Raw genomic sequence first — 26,135 nt, forward strand, 5'->3', positions numbered from 1 at the left:
AGCCAACAATTTTATGTTTGCAGAACGTTTTTCGAACGTTAACGTTCTGGGAACGTTAGACTTCAAGTCCTTCAGTCTGCCATCAGGTTATTTTGTCCAATTTCGTGTGCACCGCTCTAATAACGTTGCCCCGAGGGGTAAAATGGTTCGTAAATTTGTTTGTTGTTTTGGCGTAAGCGTGTGTCTGCTAAGAAAACTTTCACATGCAGTGTTGAGCTAAAGTCTGAGGTGCATTTGCTTCTGCAATGCTGGTTCCTGTTTTAATTAATGTGTCAATACGTCAATACATTTGCGTTTCTGTTTGTGGTTTTGTTGTTGTGTTATATGCTCGTAATTTCTGACTTTCTGTTGTGTTCGTATTTTTTTTTTTTTTTCACGTTTTTTGATGCTGTGTTTTTGCTTAAAGGTCACCTATAATGCAAAATTCACTTTTTATTAACATTGTGATGTGTCTCCAGTGCGTGTGCGTGTGTGTGTGTGTGTGTGTGTGTGTGTGTGTGTCTGTGTGTCTCACAAAAAGGGTGAGAAAAAAGAGCTTAAACTAGCCATTTGGATTTTTTGGATATTGTGACTTCATATAAGTAAGAGCCCCTCCCCCGACATGTAGCGCAGCGCTGCTGTTCCCAGAGGGGGCGTGGCTATATAGTAGCTCATTTACATAGACACTGAAATTGCGCATTTGAAGGAGAAGTGAAATAAATGGTTTTAAGGTTTAAAAAAATGCATTATCTGAAAAAGTGTTTAAGCTGAAGCATTACCACATACTCTAAACAGGTTGTGTTAAAATTGAGGCAAAATATGGGTCCTTTAATGGGTTTTGAACATTTGGGCCATTGTAAAGTTCGTTTAAGTGAAAAGGCATAACGGTCTACTTGTACTGTACTGGAATGTTGTAACTTTCTCTGTCACTAACAGCAGTTTATATTCTTAGTCTTATATTCTTAGTCCATGACCTGCAATATTTGAGTATTTACTTCAGTCACTCTGCACATTTACACTTATGGCATTTGGCACATGCTCTTATTCAAAGTGACTTCCTTTTAACTCATTAAATATCTAAGCAATTCATGGTTAAGGGTGTTGTTTAGGGGCCCAACAGTCGCAGCCAGGTGGTGCTGGGATTTAAAACCCATGGTCAGCAAGCCAAACTCTAAACCACCGAGCTAACACTGCTCTCTTTTAAATTGACTTCTCTGTAAAAGGACGTCTGCCAAATACTGTAAATGTAAATGCAATTAGAAAAAAAATAAATGCCTGTGAGACATGAACCCCAGTGTGTTATAATACATGCTATGTCTTATGGGTAGACGGCATCGTGCCTCGCACCTCCAGGTTCCAGGTTCGATTCCTGCCTCGGGGTCTGTTCGTGTGTGTGTGTCTTGTTTGTATGTTCTCGCCGTGCTTGGTGGGTTTCCTTTGGGTACTCCGTCCCCAGTCCAGAAACTTGCAGATTAGGCTAATTGACATTCCCAAATTTCCCGTAGTGTGTGAATGAGAGTGTGTGTACGTGTGTGTGCCCTGCGATGGATTGGCACCCTGTCCAGAGTGTCCCCTGCCTCGTGCCCTAAGTCTCCTGGGATAGACTCCAGGCTCCCTATATACAGAATAAAGAGGTATAGATGATGAGTGAGTATTATGGATTGTGGTGCGGATCAAAATGTGTGTGTGTAATAATTTTGGGTCATTAAACTAAAGCCAGTTGCTTTTAACGTTGATCAGCTCTGCTAAAATAATAGTTTTTTTTTCAAGCCAGGGAAATAATGTGCTGGTTTCCCAGCCTAGACGGTGACTAAATCATTAGACAGTTTCACCTCAACTCTAATGACACTAACAGACATATCGTCGCTTTATATTTATCTGAAATTCTCATCATTAATGCTGCAATAGAATATATAATCGACATAATGAAACATTGGGTCTTGTTTGGAGAGCTAAAGAAAATATATAGTTTTGTCTAGGGTACAGGATAACGGTTTTGGTCATTGAGTTTGGTGTTCCAAAGTGAAAAATTCTGTGTTTTTACCCAACAGGTGTGAGGCATTAGTGCCGGTGTTGGCAAACACATGTGTGAGTATGTGTGTGTGATTAGGGGTTGTAACCAGAAGCTCTGGCAACCGGACGTCCATAATGATTCCATCACATCTGGTGCCAACACAAGCAAGCTTACACAAACCATTCCTCTGTGTGTGTGTGTGTGTGTGTGTGTGTGTGTGTGTGTGTGTCTGTGTGCGCATGTGTATGTGTCTGTGTCTGTGTGCGCATGTGTATGTGTGTGCAAATTCCCTACTGAGCTCACAGCTAATAAGTAATCCTCCAGCTTTGTAGCTGTGAAGGTCATTACTTTTAGCATGAGCTAATGGTCCTCTGTAATTATAAAAGCATTCGTTTTGGCACTTGGGCCCCTACCAGAGGTTTAGCTCCCATAACTTTTAAAAGCCGAATCCCAAATTATCAAGACGCCACCAGGTTCCATGCATATCAGATATTCATGCATAGGTGCGATTTCATTTTCTTTTGAAAGGATGGCTCTAGAGTACACATATACAGATGTGTGTATGTAAAGATTTCACAGCTAACCACACTGCTTAGGCATGAGGCCTTTACGGTGAGCCTGTTCTGGTATTTGCATGGCGTTAATGGGGCAGGGGGGGGAGTGTGTGGGACGCGAGACGCTCAGCCTTGGCACTCATATTTGTCTCTGTTACGCCCTCACCTCAGGGGAGATGTGTTTATTAATGTGCCACTTCCCTTGATAAATGGCCAAATGGAGAGCTGGGCGTCGCTTGCTCCATGCCTCCTGATACCCCCTCTTCCTGCAACCTTCGTGATTTATGTCAACAGAGACTGCTAAAAACCTGCGGGAACCCTCACATACCCAAATCCCTGTGAAATCCCTATTAAAAAAACGATAGAGGAATAGAGCCAGAAAAGTTACCCAAAAACCCTCCAGAAACTGCAACATGGAGGAGGACACCAGAGCACCAAAACATTCCAAAATGAATCAAAATCTAAAACAATCTAACAAATTATACCGAAATGTTCCAAGGCCTACGAAAAAGTATAAAATTATGTAAAAAAAAAAATTAAAAGGTTTAATAAGTACCAAAAAAAACCCTGAAATTTACCCCAATGTATCAAAATGTATCAAAATGTATCAAAATGTATCAAAACATATTCGTGAAAAATATTATTGAAAGATTCCAGTCTCTAACAAAACATACCAAAAGAAAAAATACAATTATGGACCAAAACATACCAAAATTCTCCACAATGTACTAAAATGTGCCAAAATACACAAATATTCCAGAATGTACCAAAACTAACCATAATGTACACAAATATAACAAAATGTATGCACATGTAAAAATGTACCAAAACACACCACAATTTTCCAAAAGGTGCTAAACCATACATAAAATGTTCCTAATTATATCTAAATATTGTACAGTTTATCAAAACATATCAAAATGTATCACCACAAACAGTTTTGTATCCGAGTCTCCATCAGCAAAGTGGTCTTCATATCAACTTAAACACCTTTCCTGTTATATAACTGAACTTTTAACCTTATAGCACACAGATATAGCAGCGGATGATTTATGGCCATAATATCCGATATCACCCAAATGAGGATGGGTTCCCTGTTGAGTCTGGTTCCCCTCAATGCCTCTTCCTGTTTGTCCTCTTAGTGAGTTTTTCCTCATCACTCTCATTAGGGACAAACTGATAGGATCATTCGAATGTATTAGTTTTTTCTTTCTGTAAAGCTGCTTTGTGACAATTGTTAAAAACGCTATACAAATAAAATTGAATTGTATATACCAAAATGTACTTTAAAATTGAACTTATCAAAAAGATAAAGATATATCCAAGATATATCAACATATACCAAAATATACCAAAATATCCATGAATATTTTAAAACGTACCAAAGCATAAGTCAATGTCATAGTGCTCGTCATTTCGCAAGACTCTGTCATACCTCTATCGCAAGGGCATAGTCATACCCACACTACATTCTGCATCTTTGAGCGCAATGTTTGCTATGTCCACTACTTCAACATGGAAAAACTGAAAAAAGAAGTGCTTATTCTTTTAACTCAGCCATGCCTGAAAACCATCCTCGATCGCACTGGGCTTCTTTATAACAGACAAAATGCCGACTGCTTTTAGGTGTTCTAAGAGAAAGCAAGTCTCATTTTCCACCCAGTGTAATAATGGGTCCATTGCTGAATAGGTACCATTCAGGCTAAACTTAGGCTAATCAGGGGCAAGTTATTCAGGCTCAGAAGAATAACCAGGACATCAAGGCAAAGTCAGTATAATGAGCCATTAAGCCATTGGTTGAACAGGTCAGGGTTTTGTTTGGGGTCATGCATCATTTCACATGACTAAGGGTAAAGGGGGAGATGCAGAGCGAAGCGGAGCAGCAAACGAGCGCAAGCTTGAGACCCTACGAGGGGTGAAGCAAGAGGAAGCCGAGTCCCTGTTTATTTTTGTGAGCCGACTGTTTGGCCTACGGTAAAGGCGGAACAAATATTTGCTCAGCACTGCACTCGGTTACTGAGCTATTATGTTTTATTGCATATTTATTTTCAATGAACATTTTTTGCTCCCAGGTCTTCTCCATTGTTTTGGAAGGTTGGCAAACAGCTTTCAAAATGACGAACCGTGGACCACTCTTCTGGGGTTTTTCACACTTCCCAGGCCTCTAGGTGCCCGTGTCAGCTGAGAAAAGCACAGCCATCTCCAAACTCCACTACCTGGTTAGCATCTCCATTTCAGGTCATGCAACGGTTCCTGATGGCTACTTTCATTAAACAGCCGTTGATGGATGACGTGACGGCTGTGGCATGCTCCGGCTCTGAGAACCTTTCTGAAGGAATCGGCCTGTGCTCGAGACGCTGGTCCCCTTTTAAGGTGACTTAGGAAGTGAGAGATGAAAGCAGGCATTCATTATGTTAAACACACACACTTTCCTCAGAGGGAAACACTCTTATAAATGTCACAGCAGCATGTGTGTTTACAGAGAGCACTGGCAGTGACAGTGGGAAAATACTGCACACGTAGGAGTCACCTTAAGTCACTTTTGAAGGGAAGATTTTTTTTTTTTTAATTTTAAAGGATGTGTGTCTTTTTTGGTTTAGATCTCCCAGCAAGCCTGTCTGAGGGTTTATCCAATTTCTTATCGACCCAATGTTTTTTCAAGAGAAAATTTAATTATGGTGATCTATTAAGATGTACTGTAGGAAATGATGCCAAAAGTCAAGATTAGGTTTAATACCTTTCCATTTGACCCCTGTCCCATTGAACTGAACAAGATAATACTATATCTAAAGAAGTGGCCATGTGTTTAAACTCGCTGAAAATATAAACTAAATGAATTTATGTACAAATAGCAATCATCCTCACTACACTACACATTTGGTTCATTCCCATCTCCTAATAAAACAGTCTTGCATGGCCTGTATTTACATATTGAAATGTGATTGGCACAACAACATGCATAAAATTAGGAATAACCATATATTAGCCAATTATCTGGTGGCATGTTGGCTTAGTGGTTAGCACTGTCGCCTTGCACCTCCAGGGTGTGGGTTAGATTCCCACCTCGGGGTGTGTTTGCATGGAACTTGCATGTTCTCCCTGTGCTTGGTGGGTTTCCTCCCACAGTCCAAAAACATGCAGATTAGGCTAATTGGCGTTCCCTAATAGTCTGTAGGTAGCTCAGTGGTTAAGGCATTGGACTATGGTTTGAAGGTCCCAGGTTCAAATCCCACAACCACCAAGTTGTCCCTGTTGGGCCCTTGAGCAAGGCCCCTTAACCCTCAACTGGTCAGATGTATAATGAGATAAAACTGTAAGTCGCTCTGGATAAGGAATGAGTAAATGTCCTACCACGGTTGTAAAAATGGGAATGAATACAATTGTTTCCCTAGTTGAATGGATAGTCAATTATTCTAGCATCCTCTTCTAAATTCATAATTTAACCCCTAGCGCTAAAACCTATCATCCCTTTGGATCATGGATCATCCTTTTAAATGATTCACACCTAATTCATATTTAAACCCTGCACACATACAGTATATACTTTCTCCCTCATGGGCTGAAACTCACTGTCCATCGGGTTGATGTAGTCCGGGAGGTGAACAGCGGCGGCGGCAGCGGCAGCAGCAGCAGCAGCAGTAGTGGATCCAGCTGCAATCAGATCTCCATATGGACTCCTGTGACTTGCCATCAGGTGGTAGTAATCAGCTGAGTTGGCTCCAGGAGGGGGAGGTGGAAGACCGAATAGCCCACGCTCCTTCAGGTGCTCGTGGGCGACTGTAGAAGGTATGAGAGAAATGGATAAGAGATGAGACAGACTGTTCGGACATACACAGTGTAAACAAATGTGTCTATGAAAGAATAAGTGAAGGCATTTGGACTTGTAATAAATCATTCGTTCATTATCTATACTGTCTATCCTGTGTAGGGGAGGGAGCTTCGAGCCTATCCCTGAATGGGGGCAATGAATTTCACTTGTTCCTTCTTATCTGGCTTCTTTTGACATTTTTCCAGCTCAGAAATACGCCGCCCTCCAGCTGGAACAGAGATGGTTAATTCACTTTTTTTTCTTCACTCGGCAATTCATCGTTTCCAAAGAAAGGGAAGATTTGTTAGTTTTTTTTTATTTTATTATTATTATTTCATTGCATTTATTTCATTGCAGTTTTTTGACATCACCTACCATCTTTATTAGCTTCTAGCTCAAGGAATGCTCTGTGTTTTCCTGCTACTTTGCACTTGGTTTTGGTCTGTCGGTGGCTTACAGTCTCACACCCATGAGTTTGTTCCTTTAACAGGTCGAGGCTTGGATGTGATTTTGCTTCACTAGTCTCATTAGATAAAAGCATTTGCCAAATGAATAAATAAAAAGGTAAACATAAAGGCCAAGTTTACACACAGCCATCCAGAGAAAGCAATACAGAGAGAGAGAAAGAGAGAGAGAGAGAAAGAGAGCAAAGTCTCCCGGCTTCAGAGCTACACCAGCAATGCACTGTTAACATCTGCACTCGGTAAAGCTCTGTTAAAACTGTCAGGGCCAATAAGAGTGTGAGGGCCGAATCTGCTTTACACACTCACTTGGCCGTACAGACCATGAGCACAGCTTGCCATATGGTTCACATTTGCATACATTTAAAACGTATTGGCATTATGGAGCCCCTGCTGTGCCCTTGGAGACATGCATGTGTGTGTGTGTAAGAATGTGCACATATTCGTGTATACTGTATGTGTGTATACGTGTGTGAACATATTGGGTGCCTCACTGAAAATAGTTACTACTGATTTCTCACAATTAGGTCTAAGTGCGTTTGAACCGCAGTGTCTCACACTGCTCCGTCTGTGTGTAGTATCGTGGTGAAAGGAAAGAAATGAGGAACCCCACTGCAGCTAAAACCACATTTATTTAAACACTTGTGGATGTTAGTATTGGGGAGGATTAGTAGGATGTTCGGAATTGAGCTGCTGAATGTTCTACTTGTCTGCTCGATACAGTAAAAATAATGAATAATGGGCGAAAAGCATATATTCAGAACAAAACACTAAACCCTTTATATTTGGAGAATCCACTGGAGTTCTAAATATGTGCTTAAAATAAAAGTTTAAATATAAACCTTTCAGGATATCTAAGCTTGTTCAACTTTGAATAAGGTCAGTTGCGTCGCCACATAAAGCTCGTACCATCAAATCTCACACTCAAGGCCATACTCCCCTATCTAAAAGTTAAAACACCCTCCACTATCTCACTGCTGCTTTCCAGCTTTATTGCTGTCAGAATCTCTTGTGTGCTTCTTATTTAAGTTTTAAAGCACGGACCCATTACTGTCGACAGACTGTAAAAGGTGATTTATTTGCTATTTGGCCTGTTCACCTGTTGTTATAATTCAGCGCAGAAGAGAGACGTGTCAGTGAGAAAACAAGCTTAACTGCCTGCATGCTTTGTACTTGTTTTCAGCAACATTCAACATGCATTCCAAACTAGAATCTCTAGGTCAGGAAAGCGCAAAGTTCTACACGTAGTTTATAACATATGCATACTATATTTCAGTAGCATATTGTACATACCCAGAATAGACAAAAAACTGTTTTAATGATAAATGGATTAAACAAGACAATGACATTTAACGTGGACTTATATGAAACTTGAATCGAAATTGAAACTGAACTGAAATGTTTACACTACAACTAATCTGAAACTTGCTACACTAGAAAGGAACTGAGCTAAAAAACGAAAATGAAACCACATCACTCTAAGAACCGAAACCGAACTGAACTAAAACTAGCTTCGCTACAGAAACGACCTGAAATGAACTAACTATGAGACAGCAGAATTGAACTGAATTAAACAACATTACTTCTGAACTGAATTAAACTGAATTGATCACAATCGTATTAAACCACATAAATACAAGTAAAAAGTATATAGAAAAGACTTCACTTCACTTAATCAGCATACCATAATACAAGGTTTTATAAATTTTAAAGGTAAAGTCTTTTACTATTTCTTTAACAGTCTAACATGACTAGTGTGTGTGCGTTAATGCTGCAGATGAAATACTCTTGAGTTATGCAATTTTTCAAATCTCAAACACCCTTTATTTCACTCCTTCTCTGAATGTGCCATTTCAGTGTCTATGTAAATGAGCGAAGAGAACAGATCGAGAGAACAGCAGACCAACAAGATGGAGTTATTTAAACATTAAATTTTTTACAAAAATGTAAAACAAGAACAAAAAGCTCTTAAAAGCATAAATGTAAAATCAGGGAATGTTTTTTCCTCATCCTTTTTTTTTGTTGCTCTCTATGCACACCAGAGAACCAACTGGAAAAAAAAAAATCTAAAGTGGATTTTGCATAATAGGTCCCTTTTAAATGTAGTGAGTCTTATCTGATGCCACAGATCTCAGTCTGAAACCGAGTTACAGTGTGTGTTTTTGTGTTTGTGTTCTCACCATCTGCAGGGCTAAGCCCACGGGCCGCTGAGATCATGGAAAGTGTTGGGCTGCCGTGGACCGAGCGCAGGTAGTGCTCCACATGAGGTGAGACGTAAGGGTGAGGAGGACTGAAGGGAGACTCGGCCGGGCCACCTGGGGAGAGCCGGATCAGGGATATATCAGAGAGAACCGGACTCCCTAAAGCTGGAGCTCTGGAGAAACAAAAGAGGAGATTGCAGGTCAATAAGCACCATAACATCTAATAAGACCTGAAACATTTTTAACCATCATCTGCAAACATTTAAGGCCAAAAACACATGGTTTTACTTTGAGCTTTGTGTCAAAAGAGGCTTCAAAAATAAGAACTTCTCAACGCTCTGGCAAAATTCTCCAAAGCAAGGTTCAGGCACAGACTGAGGCATATGATGGATCATGTTTGGTTCTTTAGCTTGGGGCAATCTCCACTACATAAATCCAGCAGTAAGACCCAAGTTTCACTCTGAATGAAGGCTGACTTGTCCCATGTAGTCTGATCTGCTGTGTCTCTGCTTTATTAAATAACATGAGGTCATGTCTGCTAGTCTTGTGTTGAGATCTGGGTTTAGATTGAGGCTCAACATGCAAGACCACAGTGGGGGTTTGTGTGAAACTAAGAGCAGATCTGGGGTCTTATTATAGAATGTTAATTAACGCTGGTCTGATGGATAGTGCTGTTTAGGAGCTTGTTATTTATTTGTAAAGTCAAGTCTGAACCTTTCCAAGTGTCTCCTTTTTGCACTTGGGTATACATGGGTACTTTTGGTTTGATTTGGATTTTGGGTGATTTCAGAAATGCCTTTATGTCACTGTAAAAGTAGAAGATAATTAGAATTGGAAGAAAGTACATTTTCATACATAGAAAGACAATATGAATGGGAACCAGACAGAAACTATTTAGGATGAAAAAGTTACCTACAGATCTGGTTACAGTTTGTCCTTATCAGCCCTGATTGTAAAAAATCCCCTGGTCCAATTACATTTGGTTTGACATAATGTCTTTTAACGGAGATGTCTAGATTAAAAAAGGTTTGTCCGAAGAACATGCAATTCTGATATCTTGCCTTCAGCTCAAAAAAGCAACAGCGTTTTTTCAGATGCCAAACTTCATTAGACAAAGCATCACAGTTCTCCTTGTCTCTCGGTCTCTCCCCCACTCTGAGAAGGAAATGATTGCACTGTAGTTAAGGCAGCCAGGGATTGCAGTCACTCCCCCCCCCCCCCCCCCCCCACACTTCACCTCTTTCTTTCTTTAGCCGTGGCTGATTTTCAACCCCAGTAGTCTTTTTGATGCTTCCCAGACCACACAAAGAAGCAGTAGGATATTCATTTGGATTGAAAGAAACTGTTCGGTTTAGGCCCACATGTCTCCTGGGCTGTTTTATTAGCTTTTCAGAGCACAGGGCTGAAAGTTGCACAGAATGCCTGGTCCCCACAGGGTCAGAACACAGCAATTGGCTAGAATCATAGAAAAAGAGCCCTTTCTTGAGACCCCCTTCAGATTGAAGGATGAAACGGCTGGTTGTGGATCTTTTGCATGTACTCTACTCCAATTTTTCTGTCTTCTAGCCAATGTTTATTATAGCTAAACCAACAAGTCTTTAAGATTATCTGCACAAAAGAGCCCTGTTTTATACCAAGATTCTCCAAGTTGAAAAGTTATGATATTTAGTTAGTATTTCTTCTTCTGAAGTCCGCTCATACCAAAAAAAGCATCTCTCATTGTCCTCACTTTCTGCACTTTCATAAGACCTGAACCCATTCACTTTCCACTCCATGGACTTTTTTTTTTTTTCCTGAAGCCTTCTGGGTTGCGCATACACTTAGGCCCCTGTGAAAAGACTCCAGTGTTGCATGCCAGACAGCTAAACTCACACAGCCAGGCAGAGCCTCCCAACTCCTCAACAACATTAATCTAACGTCGTCCGTATGGATGTAATCTAACAGATCTGGCTTCAGGATGATCTTATCTGCCTTAAGCAAACTTGCCGGGTTCTAGTCCGGCACCCAGCACTCTGTCAAACTTCCCCGTCTCCTGACGTTTCATCTCATGTGACAGTCCAGGAGACACGAGAGGGGGGAAAAAAAGCAGCGATTCCAAAGCAAAACCGTCTCTCTTTCTCAGGAATCTCAGGGATGTCATAGAATGATGACATTCAGCTCCTCGCCTGGAATGCATCTCGATTTATGAACTGTCTGACATAGCAGACATCTTGTATCGATGAACTGATCCCGTCTGTTCACTTTTTTTTTTTTTTTCACTAGCTTGACATCATTGAACTTTATTAAATTGGTCCGCAGCCAGTAAGTCATTAGTAGCTGGGATATGTTCCACCCTGTTTTAACAACATGATCACTTGAATTTTAATGTTGGAAAATGACAGAGAGAGTGTTGTGCAAAAAGCATTTCCTAAAGAGTGTTTTGAATTAGTCCATATGATGTCAACGAATAAACAAAATGCGCCCCGCCCTGGCAAAGCCTTTATAAATAAATATTTGTAAGATTTCGGTTGGCAACATAAATTTCTTGAAAAAAAGAGTTGTTAGGTTTTGCAGGATGAAACACTAGCAATAATCATGACAGTTTTCAACCCAACGTGGATGGTTTTCATTTTCCTATTAAAAGAAAGGATTCAAGTCCCAGGCCATCGAAGCTGGACATTACAACAAAGCAGCAAGAAAACACAGAACATCAGTAGTTCAAAGTTCCCACAATATGGCCAAATGTTTGTTGACAACTAACCCCATACATGTGTGGGCCATTCCCAAACTGTTGCCACAAAGCTGAACACAAGTAATTGTCTAAAAAGTCCTTTTTAATGGTGTAGCATTAAGGTAACTTGAACTGGAACCAAGTGGCCCAAACCTGTTTGGACATGACAATGTCACTGTGCTAAAAGCTTTAGCACTTTTGGGATGGACTGGAATGGAGATTGCCAATTGATTGGTCAGGTGTCCCCCTACAAAAAGGATCAGTTAAAATAAATAACTAGAAACCCAATAAGATTTTGCACCCTTTCATGCAGCTCAGACGATAAAACATGCTATTTGGCTAACAATAGAACGTGCCGTCCATCAACCTCCAAATGTTGAAGGCTTGATGCTTTGGAAAAGTTCTATGTACACCTCCCTAATAGTGATTTTCTCCATCTGGGAAAGTAGACCATCTATATAAAAGTATTTAAGGAAACCTTGATGTTCCTTGATGATCAACACAAGCTATAAAAGTATACATGCTAACTAGCTAAGTATAACTTAGCTAGTTAGTTTTTGTTGTAATTTATGTTAGGTCTTTCTGTCCTGTCTCTGCTAGCCAGCTAACTAGGCCTCTTGGTTAGCTAGTTTAGTGTTTCTCTTAATTGATGTTGTAAATCTATGTTGCATGTAGCACCTTGGTCCTGGAGGAACGTTGTTTCGTTTCACTGTGTACTAACTGTATATGGTTGTAATGACAATAAAGCCTACTTGAACTTGAACATGACTATAAAAATGTCAACAACAATGGGTTTCTCAAACAACAAGAAGGCAATTCTCACTCTATTTATAAGGCAATTCTACAGGATCACAGGGGCCCTAAAGCCTATCCCTGGAGACTTAGGGCACGAGGCGGTGTGGCACTCTGGATTGTGTGCCTATCCATCGCAGGGCGCGCGCAAACACACATACACACACACACACATTACAGGCAATTTGGAAATGCAAAATATCCTGTATATCATCTTTCGACTGTCTGAGGAAACTGAAGTATCCAGAGGAAACATGGGATATTGTCTATTAAGACATAAAAAACACTAGGTATGCGAATCACAGGTAAACTCCCAGTTTGAGATGATATTAGGGCAGTACAATTTTTGATTTGATCGAATTTAATAGCTAAATTTCTTACAGGTTTTGAAGTATTAAAACTATTACATTTTAAATAAATATAATAATTTTGTGCAATTTGTGTTGTTGTTCGTTAAAATGTCATAGCTTATACAAAGTGATAAAAAAATATATATTTTAACCTTGTGCTCTACACTCCAGTCCAGTAGGTGGTGGTATTGCACCAGCCACTCCTAAACTCAAAAGAAGAAGAAGCGCTATTTTTGTAAAGCACGAGTATTTGCAGAAAAAGCAAGTGTTGCTATGTTCTTCTACTGTTACTATTTATGGTACGTTATGTATGCTTGCATTTTCTGCTAATACTCATGTTTTGCAAGAGTATTGATTCTTCTGGAATGGCGTGTGGATACAAGGAAAAATGTATCGCTATTTTGTATGAGCTGTGACATTTAAACAATCAACAACACGTGAAGAAATTTGTCAAAGTTAGACCGTTTAACAATTTTAAGTTTAACTAAATATTTAAAATAATAGTTGATTCAAGCAATTTAATGATTCAAGCAATTTAATTTCGTGTGTTTTAAAAAATATATGTGATGTCCTGTCCACCAATGCACACTGAAATCTTCTGTAATAAAATATTGCATTTCTTTTTTTTTCTCTGTCTGCTAACATTTTCACAACTCAGTAACCATTTCAGTTGATGTGGGATTTTTTATTATTTTTTTTGTCTGTGGCTTTGAGATGTGTGATTTAATTGCCGTGTTTTTGGAATGTCTGATATTTCCCACTGAGAGTAATAACAGCAGCACACTGCAATTACCCCACAGACTAACAGCTTTGGTTTTGATAGTCAGCAATCAGTCTGTGTCATAACACTTCCCGTGTAATAACACAAACACTATGGAGGTTTTTTTTTTTATATATTCCCGAGCTTTTGATGCTACGCTATTGTTGAGGACAGGCTGCTGTGCCAGACTCCTGCGATGAAGACATTGTTTCAGGTGCCCGTGCTGGTGTAGCATTCACGCCCGGCAGATGGACAGTGCACCTGTTTTGGCATTTGCCAGTAAGTCAGGTGCCCATCTGAGCCCATTGTCTGGCCTCTCAGGCTAATGGAGGCCTGAGCCTCAGCCTTAATACCCATTCACAAACGCAACAGGGGTCAGGATCATCTGTGGCTACATCATGTGGGCGCCTGGCACTGCTGAGTGTCATCATCACACTGTGTTTCTCACTACGCTGGCATGGATGTCTGAAGCAAAAGCGTCTACCTACATGTGAATGATATTTTTTTTACATGCTTACTGCTAAACTTTCTATTTGTGTGCATGTTTGTGTGTGTGTGTGTGTGTGTGTGTTTTTCTTCAGAGATAAATCATAGGGTAACGCAGGCTTGGCTGTAACAAGGGGCAAACACTCTGATTTAGATAAATCACACTCCAACAGTACACTCACAATCCACCCACACACATGTGCAGCCCTTTAAACAACACAGCGGTCCATATTCAGATCCGGGTTAAATGCATGTTTGTTTGCGAAATTGCACGACCCTATGCACTTAGAAGTTGAAGTATGTAACAGAGCTGCGTCACACTTTGAAATCAAACGATTTTAACATTTCCACAGTAGAACAACATAACATTCTGAGATTTTCTCCTATCCTTGACCAATACTTTTTTTATTTACCAATAATATTTTTATTTGTATTTATTATACAGGTAGAATAGTTCAGAGCGCATGCAGGATTATAGAGGAACTGCAACATTTTACCACCTCAAACGGAAACAGACATACATTAAAAAATAAATTTAAAAGAATGATTTTGGAGTATTCCCACCCCACCTATCAAACTCCATGCACATCAGCATGTGTGGAGTTTCCATGTTTCCCCTTGCTTGGTGGGTTTCCTCCGGGTATTCCGGTTTCTTTCCACAGTCCAAAGACATGCAGATTAATTTAACTGGTGTTTCCAAATTGTCCGTATTACGTGTGTGTGTGATGTGATGGATTTGCACCCTGTCCAGGTTGTACCCCACCCTCGTGCCCTAAATCTCCTGGGATTAGGTCCAGGCCCCTGTGACCCATGCACAGGTATATACGGTATAGCAGAAGAAGGAACAAATAAATGATTTTATAGTCAGCGTGGCCATACATAAATTGCGCCTCATTTTGCAGATGCCCTTTTCTGTAGTGACTTTGAATTTTCATCTCTTTATACATATGAGCACTAAGGGTCTCGCTCAAGGGTTACTGAACCTTGGAACTGTAGTCCAACACCTTAACCACTGACCTACTCTTTTTTCCCCAAATCTCTAAAAGTTATCAAACGTATCTTGCGCCAGACTTAAAAATGTTGTGGGAACTCCATACTTAAAACTTGACCTCCCAGTTAATTATTTGGTGGGAACAGACAGAAAAGTCTATTGAGAATTCCCTTAAGGCGTTGTGGGTTAATGGTATATCCATGCTCTAATTCAATTAATTTTGCTCCGTCCCATTCTAATAAAATATTTCCCACAAGTTGTGGGAATAAAACTTCAGTCACGGCAATAAATATCTTATCCTTATGGCTTTAGTTGTAGCACAAGTATATTTACTGTAGCCATGCGTTATGCATGAAAAGGACCCCTTACTATTTTACATGCTGGCAGTCAAAATAACGTTGTAGTGTCACAGTGTTTGATTCCGATTCTTTTGGCCAGATCGGATTTCTAAGTGACTTTTGATGCGTCTGTCCTATGAAATGGCACACAAGCGTACATCGATACGTCTTCGCTTGCATCATTTGGTTTAAAATATATCATATTTGTGCAACCACTCATGGATGTCACCACCTAATGGATGCGGGTTTAGCAAAAAATATGTTTGGGATTTTGCCCTGGAGGATGGCGAGCAGTTGATTGGCTGTATTTATTGAGTTCCAGAAGAAGGAAGAAAGCTGGACACCTTTCTTTAGCTGTTTTAGCAGCTGTTGCTAGCACGGCTATGAAATCCCTCAGCATGCACAGAGGCAAAAAGTCCAACGAATTCTGATCCGCCCACTCTTATCCAAGTCAGAAATGTGTCCGATCTAGGCCCACATACAAAAGCCATCTATATCCAATCTGAAAAACATCATGAGTCAGACAGGGTCCCCACCCCCACCCCCCCAAAAAAAGAAGAAAAAAAAAGATCTGATCTGTGTCACATTAGGGTAAAAAATTACATTTGCGTCACTCCATGCTGGTAATGTGAAGCCAAACGATTCCCTTTTTGGGAGAAAAAAAAATTGGTCCAGCTCCATAAAAGGATCTCTGACATATTCCTTCCTAACAGACTCCATAAAAGCTCCATGTTGAACCTTGGCCTTTTGAAAAAAAAAAAAAGAAAAAAAGAAAAGAAAGATCTGTCACCCCTTATAAAACCCAGATTAAAATTACGGCACTCTTGGAACTACAGATATGATCTATAAATAATTTAAGGATGTTTGGTTGTTTAGATCCATCACTCCTACAGTACATGCGAGACTAATTGAATACATTTTCACTCTCGCAGAAATATTATACATCAAAGTATATGAGGTATGAATTCAGAAATCCATAGTTCATTGGCATATGATTTTTAATGTGAGGTGCTTGAGTGAACTTTGGACCAGTTCTCCGGAGGCCTAAAATAGCAAAAGCTCCATCAGACATCACGCTACATTTCTCTCCTCAGTTCAAAGCCTTGTCTTCAGTTCTGCAGTGTCTGGTCCTTTGGCTGCGTTCTCACACCGAGCGGCGGAGAGCACGGGAAGTGTGTGTCAACGCGTGTGCATCAGCCCATGAGACAAGTGGGTGGCGCGCTCCATAGCCCCTGGCCCTCTCAGTCTTGAGAATTCCCACAGTGCTCCACTGCTCCACTACTGAGATGAATCACCCCATCCTCTGTCATTCCAGCCACTCGGAGAGGCAGCAAACGTTTCTCTTGCAGGAGGGAAAAAAAGAGTAAGGGAAGTTTCCCGGTGCGGTTTGGGTGACAGCTCTGACAAAATAACCAGCGGCCTCATTACGGTATATGCAAACAGTGATGAAGCGCACTGTATGGAGATGTCATGTTAGACGATTAGAGCAGGGACCTCTGACACGGTGCGCCGAGACTGTAACAAAGTGGCTTGGCTTGCCACAGGCGACACCGTGCTTAATTTGCTGCGCAACGTCCCTGTAATTAGATGAATTTGGCACAGGCAGAGGGAAAGACAGCTAGATCAAAGCCTTGATGAATTAGGGGTCCACTGTCAAGATCACATCACATTAATCAAGGTAGCCGAGTAGTACGACACGTCCATCCCCCCACCCTGTACTCGCCACTGTGTATGATGAATAGGCTCGCTGCCACGAGGCACACCATATGTATCACCATCAAAATCTGTGAATTTCAATGTAAGAACACAACATCCAGAATTGTATTGATTTATTCGGCCCCTTTCTTAAGATAAACCTGCCTCGGAGGCAGACCCCGTTTCTGGCTGGGGAAAATAAAGTAGTTTGCGTTGAGCGTACAGTACTGACAACAAAGTGTAACTTCTAAACTTGTTTGGCCCACTTCAGTTTACACAACACGAAGGTCCCAGTTGAAAATCCATAAGGGACGTGTGGAGCGACTGAGGTCTCCAGGTTACCCTACATTGCTGTGGAAGTCCAGGGCTACGTTTTTGGCCATGAGGATTTGGTTACACTGGGAAGGAAAACATCATGCTGTCATGATCTAGAAAGAAGTCAGAAGAACTCAAAGAAAAGAAAAAAAAAAATCATGTTAATGGGAAAAGTATGTCAACCAGTATGTTTCTCTTTAGGCAGGAGTTGGCCAACAACTGAGAATCTCCACATGCAGTGTGGATAGAAAAGGAAATGTTAGAGATGTTTATGTGTGCCAGTGGTCAAGTAACTCATCTGCCTTTGATATTCTATTGGCTTGTGATTGGAAAATTACTTTGGTTTCATTTGTGTGAGAAAAAAAAAATATGAGTGATTTTAAGGAGAAAAAAATATATAGTTTTGTATCTGAAATTATGTCATATCTGTTGAATATTTGTCCTGTCATGATTTTGCAGAAGAGCGCATATGTTTTTTTTTACGGGTTATGGATTCAGATGTGAATTAGCTGCTTGTTTAGAGAGACCGTGATGACATCATCACTTACCCATGCAAGGGGTGGAGGCCATGAGGTTCATAGTGGTATCTTCCTTCGTGGTGACGTATGTCGATGGGGATCGGCGTGTGAAAAGTCGGGAATATATGATGAGGCCCTGCAGACAATACAGAGAAACAGAACGAAGGGGTGAGAAAAGTATCGAGGGAGAGAAATAAAAAAAATTTTTTTTAAGAAACTTCAAAAAAAAAAAAAAAAAAAAAAAAAAAAAAAAACTTTCAAAGCCGACCACTCTACAGTAAAGTAGAGTCTCAGAGCAGGCTGAGCAGTTTCGTGTAAAATATTGGCACTATCACACAAGAGAAGTGGAATAAATAAATAATCAAAGTCATCCTAAGAAATCCTACATCTTAGACATAAAAGATATCCAACTGGGCTTTCGACAAAGACCTGCAGCCAGACGCTCTTTGAACTAGCGGGAGTGATGGACGCTATCAAGGAAAAGCGCAGCCTCGACACAAACCGGAGTTGACAGCAGGGGGAGAAGCTTTGCTCTTGCCTGTTGTAATGGTGCAGGCACATACACACATTCATGCACAAATACCCAGCCCTACATCTTAATGGCCCCAAAACATGGACAAAACCCTCTTTTCAAAAAAAAAAAAAAAAAAAATTTAGATGTGAGAATTGTGGAACGATGCAGCGGTAGAAAAAGAAGAAGAAAAAGAAGAAGAAGAAGAAACCCTCTGATGCCTTTGAAATCAAATACAGCCTCATTAATAAGGAGTTTGTGCCCTGCTTAGCAACTTTTTACTAGGCGATGCGATGCCGTTGTGCATGACGCTCCGTTTACAGTCAGCCTCGTTTATATGAGCTCGGCATTTTCTTCATTATGGCTCCTTTTGTGGGGAATTTTTATTTGGAATGAAAAGGGATCAAAATCAACGCTTTCCTGTAATAAATACTCTCCTGGCTCGGGATGGCCCATTAAATCCGAGCGGGCCTTCATTAGCTGTTGTGATAACGAGACACCGCAGTTGATCTTTTGCAGGACCGAGTTTGTTTTTAGTGCCATAACAGTGTGGTTTTTTTGGAGTCTTAAAGTCTTTTACAGAGTTTTGTTTCTAATTAGCGTCAGTGTTCCTGTAAGTCCTCTTTCTTTCTCTTTTTTTTCCCCCCCTACACTTTGTTCTATGAAAACATTAACACCACTGTTCCACTCACTTGGCACCAGCAACACAGATCAGGTTTCTTAGGCTTTTAGCATTCGGGACTAATTGTAAAAGGCTGACATGCTGACGTGGGGGGATTAAAAGACAGGAGATGAGAAAGAAAGATATGAGGCTCGCCTCTGATGGTTTCTGGATTGTATTAAAATTCTTTAGAAAGAGTGGGAGTTTGGGAGAGGTCAAGGGTCGGAGATCATTACCTATATCCGAGGAACCTCTGAGGGCCTCCGGGGGCCAAACACTCAACAGTGGTCTGAGTAAGCACTCGCCATCCTTCTTCTCTTGCCTGGTCCATGATGGCATGATTGACAAGATCAGACCGAAAGATGAGATGCACCCTTCTTTTTTAATTTCTTGGCGCTTGGATTCTTGTCATATTTACCTCTGGTTTGTATCAAAAAACCGTTGTAAAGCCTGCTGGGCTTTTATTTACTACAGTGCCTTGGTCTTTGCAAAGTGAGGTTTGAATTGTTGAGATAACTTTACGAATAAACACAAGAGTGCACGCTTCTTTTAACGGCTGGGAGGAAATCCAACCTTTGCAGCCTATAATTGGTTATCCAGAAATATTCAACATGCCTTCATTTTTATATTTAATACTTGGTTTTTGTTTGGGCCCCGAAGCTGCAAAGTTGGTGTATAGTCATCCTACCATCTTTAAAGCTTTTGTTTGTCATGGAAAATGCCCCGGGTCAGGTTTAATTGATGCAAAACACCATAAAACACACCTGACATTCAGAAACATGCATACCGCAACAATAACAGTGTGCAGCTGTTAAAAAAAAGACGAGACTACAGAGCTTCATACGGCACCGTTCAGATCTGAACTGTGAGCTGAAAAGCTTCCTATTAAAACCACAGCCACTTCACAAACCTCCGAGCAGAAGCAATGCTACACCGCACAATGGAGGTCATGTGATTAAACACAGGCCTTGGAGCTTTCACCAGCCTCTCTGTCCCATGAAAAAGAGCAGGGGGGGCTATTTTTCAAGTAAGCACTATAATAGTGCTGCGTGTGAGTGCGCTGTGCTGTGGAGTGGATGCAAGCAAAACAGCTTCATTCAGCTCCCGGGCCCGGTTAATGCTCCTTAACTAATGCCGGGAGTGAGTTATTGGTTGGGTGAAAAGGTGTGTAGGGGTGGGGGTTAGAGAGAGATGGCCCACGGAAGAGTCGAGACAAAATAAGAAAGAACTAGGTCAGCGAAACACAAAAGTTCAACACAACACAACTCAAGTCATTAAGATTTGTTATAGCCATAGCGTGGCATAGCGTGCCAAAACGCTTTTTTAAATCCTTTTTTTTTTAAAGGATTTAAAATTTTACTACAGGAACAGAAGACGTTTTTTTCAGAAACATCAGCTGTAGTGTACTGTACACATTGTGTATTTTCCAATGTTGTTATTTAAGTAAAATATGTAAATATGTCATTACAACATATTGTAAAATACGGGAAAAAAATTAAAACACATGCGTTATGTTAAAAAAGTCTGAAAGAGAAATTTAAAGTGTCAAAAAAACGTGTACATTTGTATACTATGTAAATTATGTGACTTACTGTATTTGTAAAATTCATTAGACTTTTCTGGAGTGAACAGCAAAAACGGCTGATGAAAACTGAGCTAGAACTAAGATCATGCCTAAAAAATAAAAAAATAAAAAAATTTACATGATGCCTTCATTAGCGAGGCCATTTTTTCCAGTTTTACCACCAGAGAACTGAGAAGCAACAGCACTCGTCTGATTAAACAAAACAAACTATTAAAAAGAACAAACAAAGCGCCTTTAAAAAAGAACACAAGGCCAAAAATCTAGTCAATTATTTCGGACAATGTAAACACACCCGACTCATATTATTCTGTGGCCCAAGCTTAAAAAGTAGTATTAACGAGCATTAAAACTCTCCCCAATCTGTGTCATTAAGACTCCACATTTCTCCACACAACCACCATTCATCAGAGAGCTGCCTCAATTATCCGCATTAGCAGTGTTATTTCCAGAAGTCACATTTTTCATGTCAGCCTCTTTGTCTGGGCCTCTTAGGAGTCGTTCGGCTCGGATCCGCCGCCACCCTCTCGGAGGAGGAGGCTCGGGCCTCTAGAACGCCGCGGTGCTCCGTGCGTGTTTGTGGATCCACCAGGTTGGGTTATTCGATCACGTGGACAGCTTCATTGTTCCGTGAGAACAAAAGGCGAGCGCTCTGGAGAGTTCAAGAGCGCCGTTTACCTGCTTCGGTGAGCCGCGTTCCCTGAGGGGGGCATGCTCAGGCCCTCACATCTATTAGTCTTTGGGTGATAACATTTGTTTTAACATCTGGGGGGAATGGAGTCACTTTCTCACAGTCAGTGCTGGAGCTGGAGGCTTTTCGTTCACACTCATGGAGCTCGAGGAAGGATTTAAGCTGAAGCTCTGTTGCATATATAGTGACGGAAGCCAATAGAGGTCTGTGGAGTGCCGCTATCTATATCTGTTTAGTGCTCCAGATATCTGATGAATTCGGATTTAAACTTAAAGTGGATGCCCCCGAAATGGAAGCTGTTTTTAATATGAACCGTACCATGATGCCTAGCAAGACACTGGAAACATTTACAGCATTTGGCCGATACCCTTATCCAAAGTCCTCATTTTTATCACATTATATCTCAGAGCAGGTAAGGGGTTAAGGGCCTTGCTCAAGGGCCCAACAGTAGCATCTTTGGTGATTGTGTGGTTTAAACCTGCGACCTTCCAAACCATAGTCCAATGCTTTAACCACTGAGCTATCCCGACTACAAAACCACCTCCAGCCACCCCTGAGGAAGAAATGCCAGTGCTTTCAGCATGATCTGTGAATCGACGGAGAGTTCCCCTACCTCAGCTACACGACTCAAGTTTATAACTTCTTTTAGCAAGAGATGAGCATAGGGCAGGTGTTTTTTCTTATCACATGGTTATTCATTTTTTTATACCCGCACATGAAATTTTTAAACAAGTTTTGTGGGTTTCCCAAAATTTAAACTAAGTAATAGCTTAATTTGAATCTCTGCGACCTTGACCAGGCAGCTACTAAGGATGAATGAACGAATGAACGCTGCACATTCATGTAACTAAACATGGGCATTCTTTATCCTATTGATCTTACATCAAAGTAAACTTTTTTTGTTAAGGTGCTTATTCCCTATATGAATTGTATTTGTATAACACCTTGTCTGTTCATACAGTCGCATCCCTAGTCTCATTCAATCTCAGCTCCTCAAGGAACCTAATCTCATTAAACTTGCTTAACCAGACTAGATAAAAAAATTCCTACATCCTCATAGAGTGTGGCATCCTAAGCATTAACAACGCTCTTACAGGTTAAAATGTTTATTCTGCTCGAAACATGAACGTTTAAGGCACACAAACAGACACGTCTTGCCTTTGTGTAGCCCTAATCCTGGGATCTACAAAGCTAAAATGGTTCCACCTTATAGGAAGTGCTCAATAAGCGTAATGATCCTCTGAGAAGGCCAGTCCTTGGCAGCATAATTAAAAGGCTTTCTGTCTTTATCCAGACAAGCAGGAGGGGAAATTAGACAGGAAATTCCTCTGGAACAAGCTGGCCAGAGGCTTAACTACACATCATCATGCCAAGCATTACACACCACCAAGCCCCATGTCGCAAAGAATTCTGGGACATGCCAAGGTAACTCGGGGCCTCTGGCAGTTTCGGAGTCTCAGCATGCAGTTCATTAAACAGCTGCCTTTTTTTTCTTTTTCAGATCTCTTTCTCTCTTTAAGCATTTCTAACAGGATGTGCCGTCCCCATTACTTCTGCGGGTTTTGAATCACGGTGCTGCATGCGAGACTTCTGATAAAAGTGCTCATCTAGAAGTGACCGTGAAGTCCGCAGGAGGAAAGAGTTACAGCCGAACATGTGTCCGAGCTGTAAACGCAGGAAGTCCAGCCTAGGACTTCGCAGCTGCAGGGGCAGAAGGTCAGAGCGAGGCGACACTTATCAGCATCCTTCAGCTGCATCTGGGTAAAAATGCTAATAAGGTCCATGCATCATAGGGCTTTGGATAAGAAAGCAAAGCGAGCGAGAGAACGCCAGGCCTCCTCTGTCCACAGCATGTTGTTAGCATGCTGTTTGTGTAATTTAGGTACTTAAGACGGCAAGGGTTCGAAAGACTGATTACACCGTGCTGTAATCACGCAGCCCCCTCTACCTGCTGATTTATCGCCGCTGCTCTTAATAGCTCTGCTTAACACACAGGTTTGTCCAGATTAAGTAATTACCTTTAAGCAAAAGTTTATTATCTTTAAGACTGGCGCGTTTGATAAAGGGACTGCCACGTGAGAGAGAGAGTGGGAGAGAGAGATACGGGAGAGGTGTGGTGGGTGAATGAATGAGAGCGATAATTAAGAAACAATACATTAAATTGGTTTGTTCTTTGGGCGCTGTCACTGTGTTCCCTTGCTTACATTGATATTAGCCCCGCGGAACCCTTGCTAGGGGGGCGATGGGGATTACTGCCGGCCCAGAGGCGCTGGAATTATTCCTCAGGCACAGCTGTAAATTGAGCAAGGACCCACATCATTTAGAAAGAGCAGAAGGAGGGGGAGAAGTGCGTTCCTGCTGAAAATAATACATTAAAGCCGTCAGTTTTCAGAAGGTATTATATACTGTATATACGGAATAAAACATGACTGTCGTAGGAAAATAATCAACAGTAGGGTGGGGTTTACTGTCAGAGCAACAACCCTGAGATAATGCTGAAATAATTGACCAAGCTCGACCGAGCTCGGCGGAACATGAGTAGGATGCTGTCCAGAGCTGATACAGGTTTGTGTCACATCACACTGATAAGTCCTCATCAAGCACGCTCCGGTCAACAGAGCACACAATCAGAATGTTCTCTTAAGTATACGAGATGTTTTAAAAAGTTTATGGTGCAACGTTGCAGAAATGACCATCCAATCCAAAAACATAATGTCCTTCAACCTTGCTTAAACAGTGTTGCTTGTTAAAAAGTAAGCCAAGTTTTGGGAATGTTCTCATCCAGAAGCATCCAAACAAAGATCTAATGTATTGAATAACTCTTCAGTAAGCTCTTTATCCCAGTCAGAGTCTTTGTGGATCGGGTGCCTGTCCCGGGAGCACTTTGGCTGAGGGAGGAATACACTGTGAATGGCATGTCAGCGCAACAGTCACACACATTCACACCTAAAGACGGTCCATCATTTTGGAAAACGGAGACTCCAAAAGAAACCCCAAAACAGGAAATACAACAACAGCCCAAAGGCAGAAACTCAAGATTAGGTCTAAACTGGAGCCCGTTAAACTGCGTCACCATGCCACCAAGTTCAGTACAAGTTCTCCTCAATGGACAGTCCTGTTTTTACCCCTCCAGACACATGTGTTAGCTCTATTTATTCCAATCAAGAAAATAATGCTTTCTGATGGCACAGGGAAGCTGAGCTGAGACAGCTTGCCCTGGCCCAGCTCCTTTGTTTGCTTAAACTCTTGAGGTGTTTGCTGAAGTGTTTCAACTCTTAGCAGGCGGTGAGCCTAAGCAGAGTTCTGGTGGTTTCCCCCCAGTGTTTATAAACTGCTCTTCCTAAAACGGTTTACTGCCCGTCCTTCTCCTTAACCATTCGCTTCTTCTTCGCATGGTGCAAACTAACCCTGGATTCTTTTTTTTTACTAACAACAACAACAGTCTGCTTAACTTTTGTACCAAAACAGTGCGATAAGGGATGCGTTAGGCAGCGCGTTGAGCACGTGGCTGAGACTTTTTGCTTTTCCAGCTGCCTCGACCTCGTGCTGCCTCTGCGAGCTGCGGCCTTTCCTCGGCCAGGGACACGCTCGTAAACGCAGAATGAGAAACAGCTGTAGGGCGCAGCCTCCTCCTGCACACTTGGCTCTCTCTGTCTTCCCAGAGGGGGGTGAAGGGGAATCGAGAGGCCCCTTCATGGATGGTATGCTCGAGGCCTTGTCATGAAACGTCTCGTGTGAGAAGTACTTACAACTTACAACTGGTATTCTGTACCTCATTTTTTCAGCGTTTTTTCCACCGCTTCTTTTTATTCTGTCCAAGTCCTAATGTGCTTGCTGTATCCTGGGCATAAATAACATATGCGTGACGACCTTACTGACAATCTTATTACAGTCAAACAACAACAGCGACAAGAATATCTGGACCTGGCAAGAGATATTAGATTTGGATTTGTTTTTATTATTTTGGAGTGTGTATGTCGAGTATCGATGGGTATCAATATCAAAATTGATAAATTCTGCTGGTTCTTTCAGTCATTTTTGTATATTGTTCTTATTTAATCATATTTAATCTACATATTTTAAGTGGTTTTGCTTAAATCTTGTTGCTAAACCTGCCATTTTTCTTTTTTTTACATAGCTGACCTATTTAACTTTACAGTATTTTTTCATATTTCTTCTGTGTTGTACTGTTTTATGTAGATATGATGGCTCTTTAAAAAAAAAAAAAGTTTTACTGGTGTTTCCTCAAACACTTTTCTAAAATCAGATCGATCGTACCTGCCAGTTTTATTGACATTACTAAATTCAATCACTAAAGCCTGATGAATCTGACTGCCTTCTTTCCCCTCGCTCTTTTAATAAGTGAATAGTGGTTTATTTTTCATCATGATTTAAAACAAAGTGTTTGAGTAATGAACATCTAGATTAACACCTGTATCCAATTTTTGCTCACATGCCTTTGAATTCTCTTTAGCACCTCGCTAAAAACAGACCAAGGAACCAAAGGCCATGGGCCTTATTTTAGCATTACATGCACACTTCCATATGGGCGCCACCTGGATTTCACCTTGTCTGTGGGGTTATATTGATTTTTGCTACAGATGAAGACTGGTCTGATGTCAGTTCCTGGGCAGACTTCCTGACCTTGCCCATTTAACTCCAAGCGTTCCAGCATGAGACACACAAACTGTAAAATATATTATTGTTGACGCCCTTAT

General features: G+C 41.1%; 1 protein-coding gene across 2 annotated transcripts in view; it reads right to left on the reverse strand.

Annotated features, from left to right (window-relative positions):
* The window catches only part of gli2b (GLI family zinc finger 2b), an 82,424-nt gene that overhangs the window by 19,512 nt on the left and 36,777 nt on the right, over positions 1-26,135 (reverse strand). For both annotated transcript variants that reach the window (XM_053512765.1, XM_053512764.1), the window contains exons 3-5: positions 18,003-18,108; positions 8,997-9,190; positions 6,118-6,324 (exon numbers count right to left, since the gene is read on the reverse strand). In XM_053512765.1, the coding sequence (XP_053368740.1) occupies positions 6,118-6,324; positions 8,997-9,190; positions 18,003-18,108 (507 nt within the window). The remainder of the gene's footprint in view (positions 1-6,117; positions 6,325-8,996; positions 9,191-18,002; positions 18,109-26,135) is intronic.

This window comes from Clarias gariepinus, chromosome 15, assembly GCF_024256425.1.
Source record: "Clarias gariepinus isolate MV-2021 ecotype Netherlands chromosome 15, CGAR_prim_01v2, whole genome shotgun sequence".
NCBI classification, from domain to species: Eukaryota; Metazoa; Chordata; class Actinopteri; order Siluriformes; family Clariidae; genus Clarias; species Clarias gariepinus.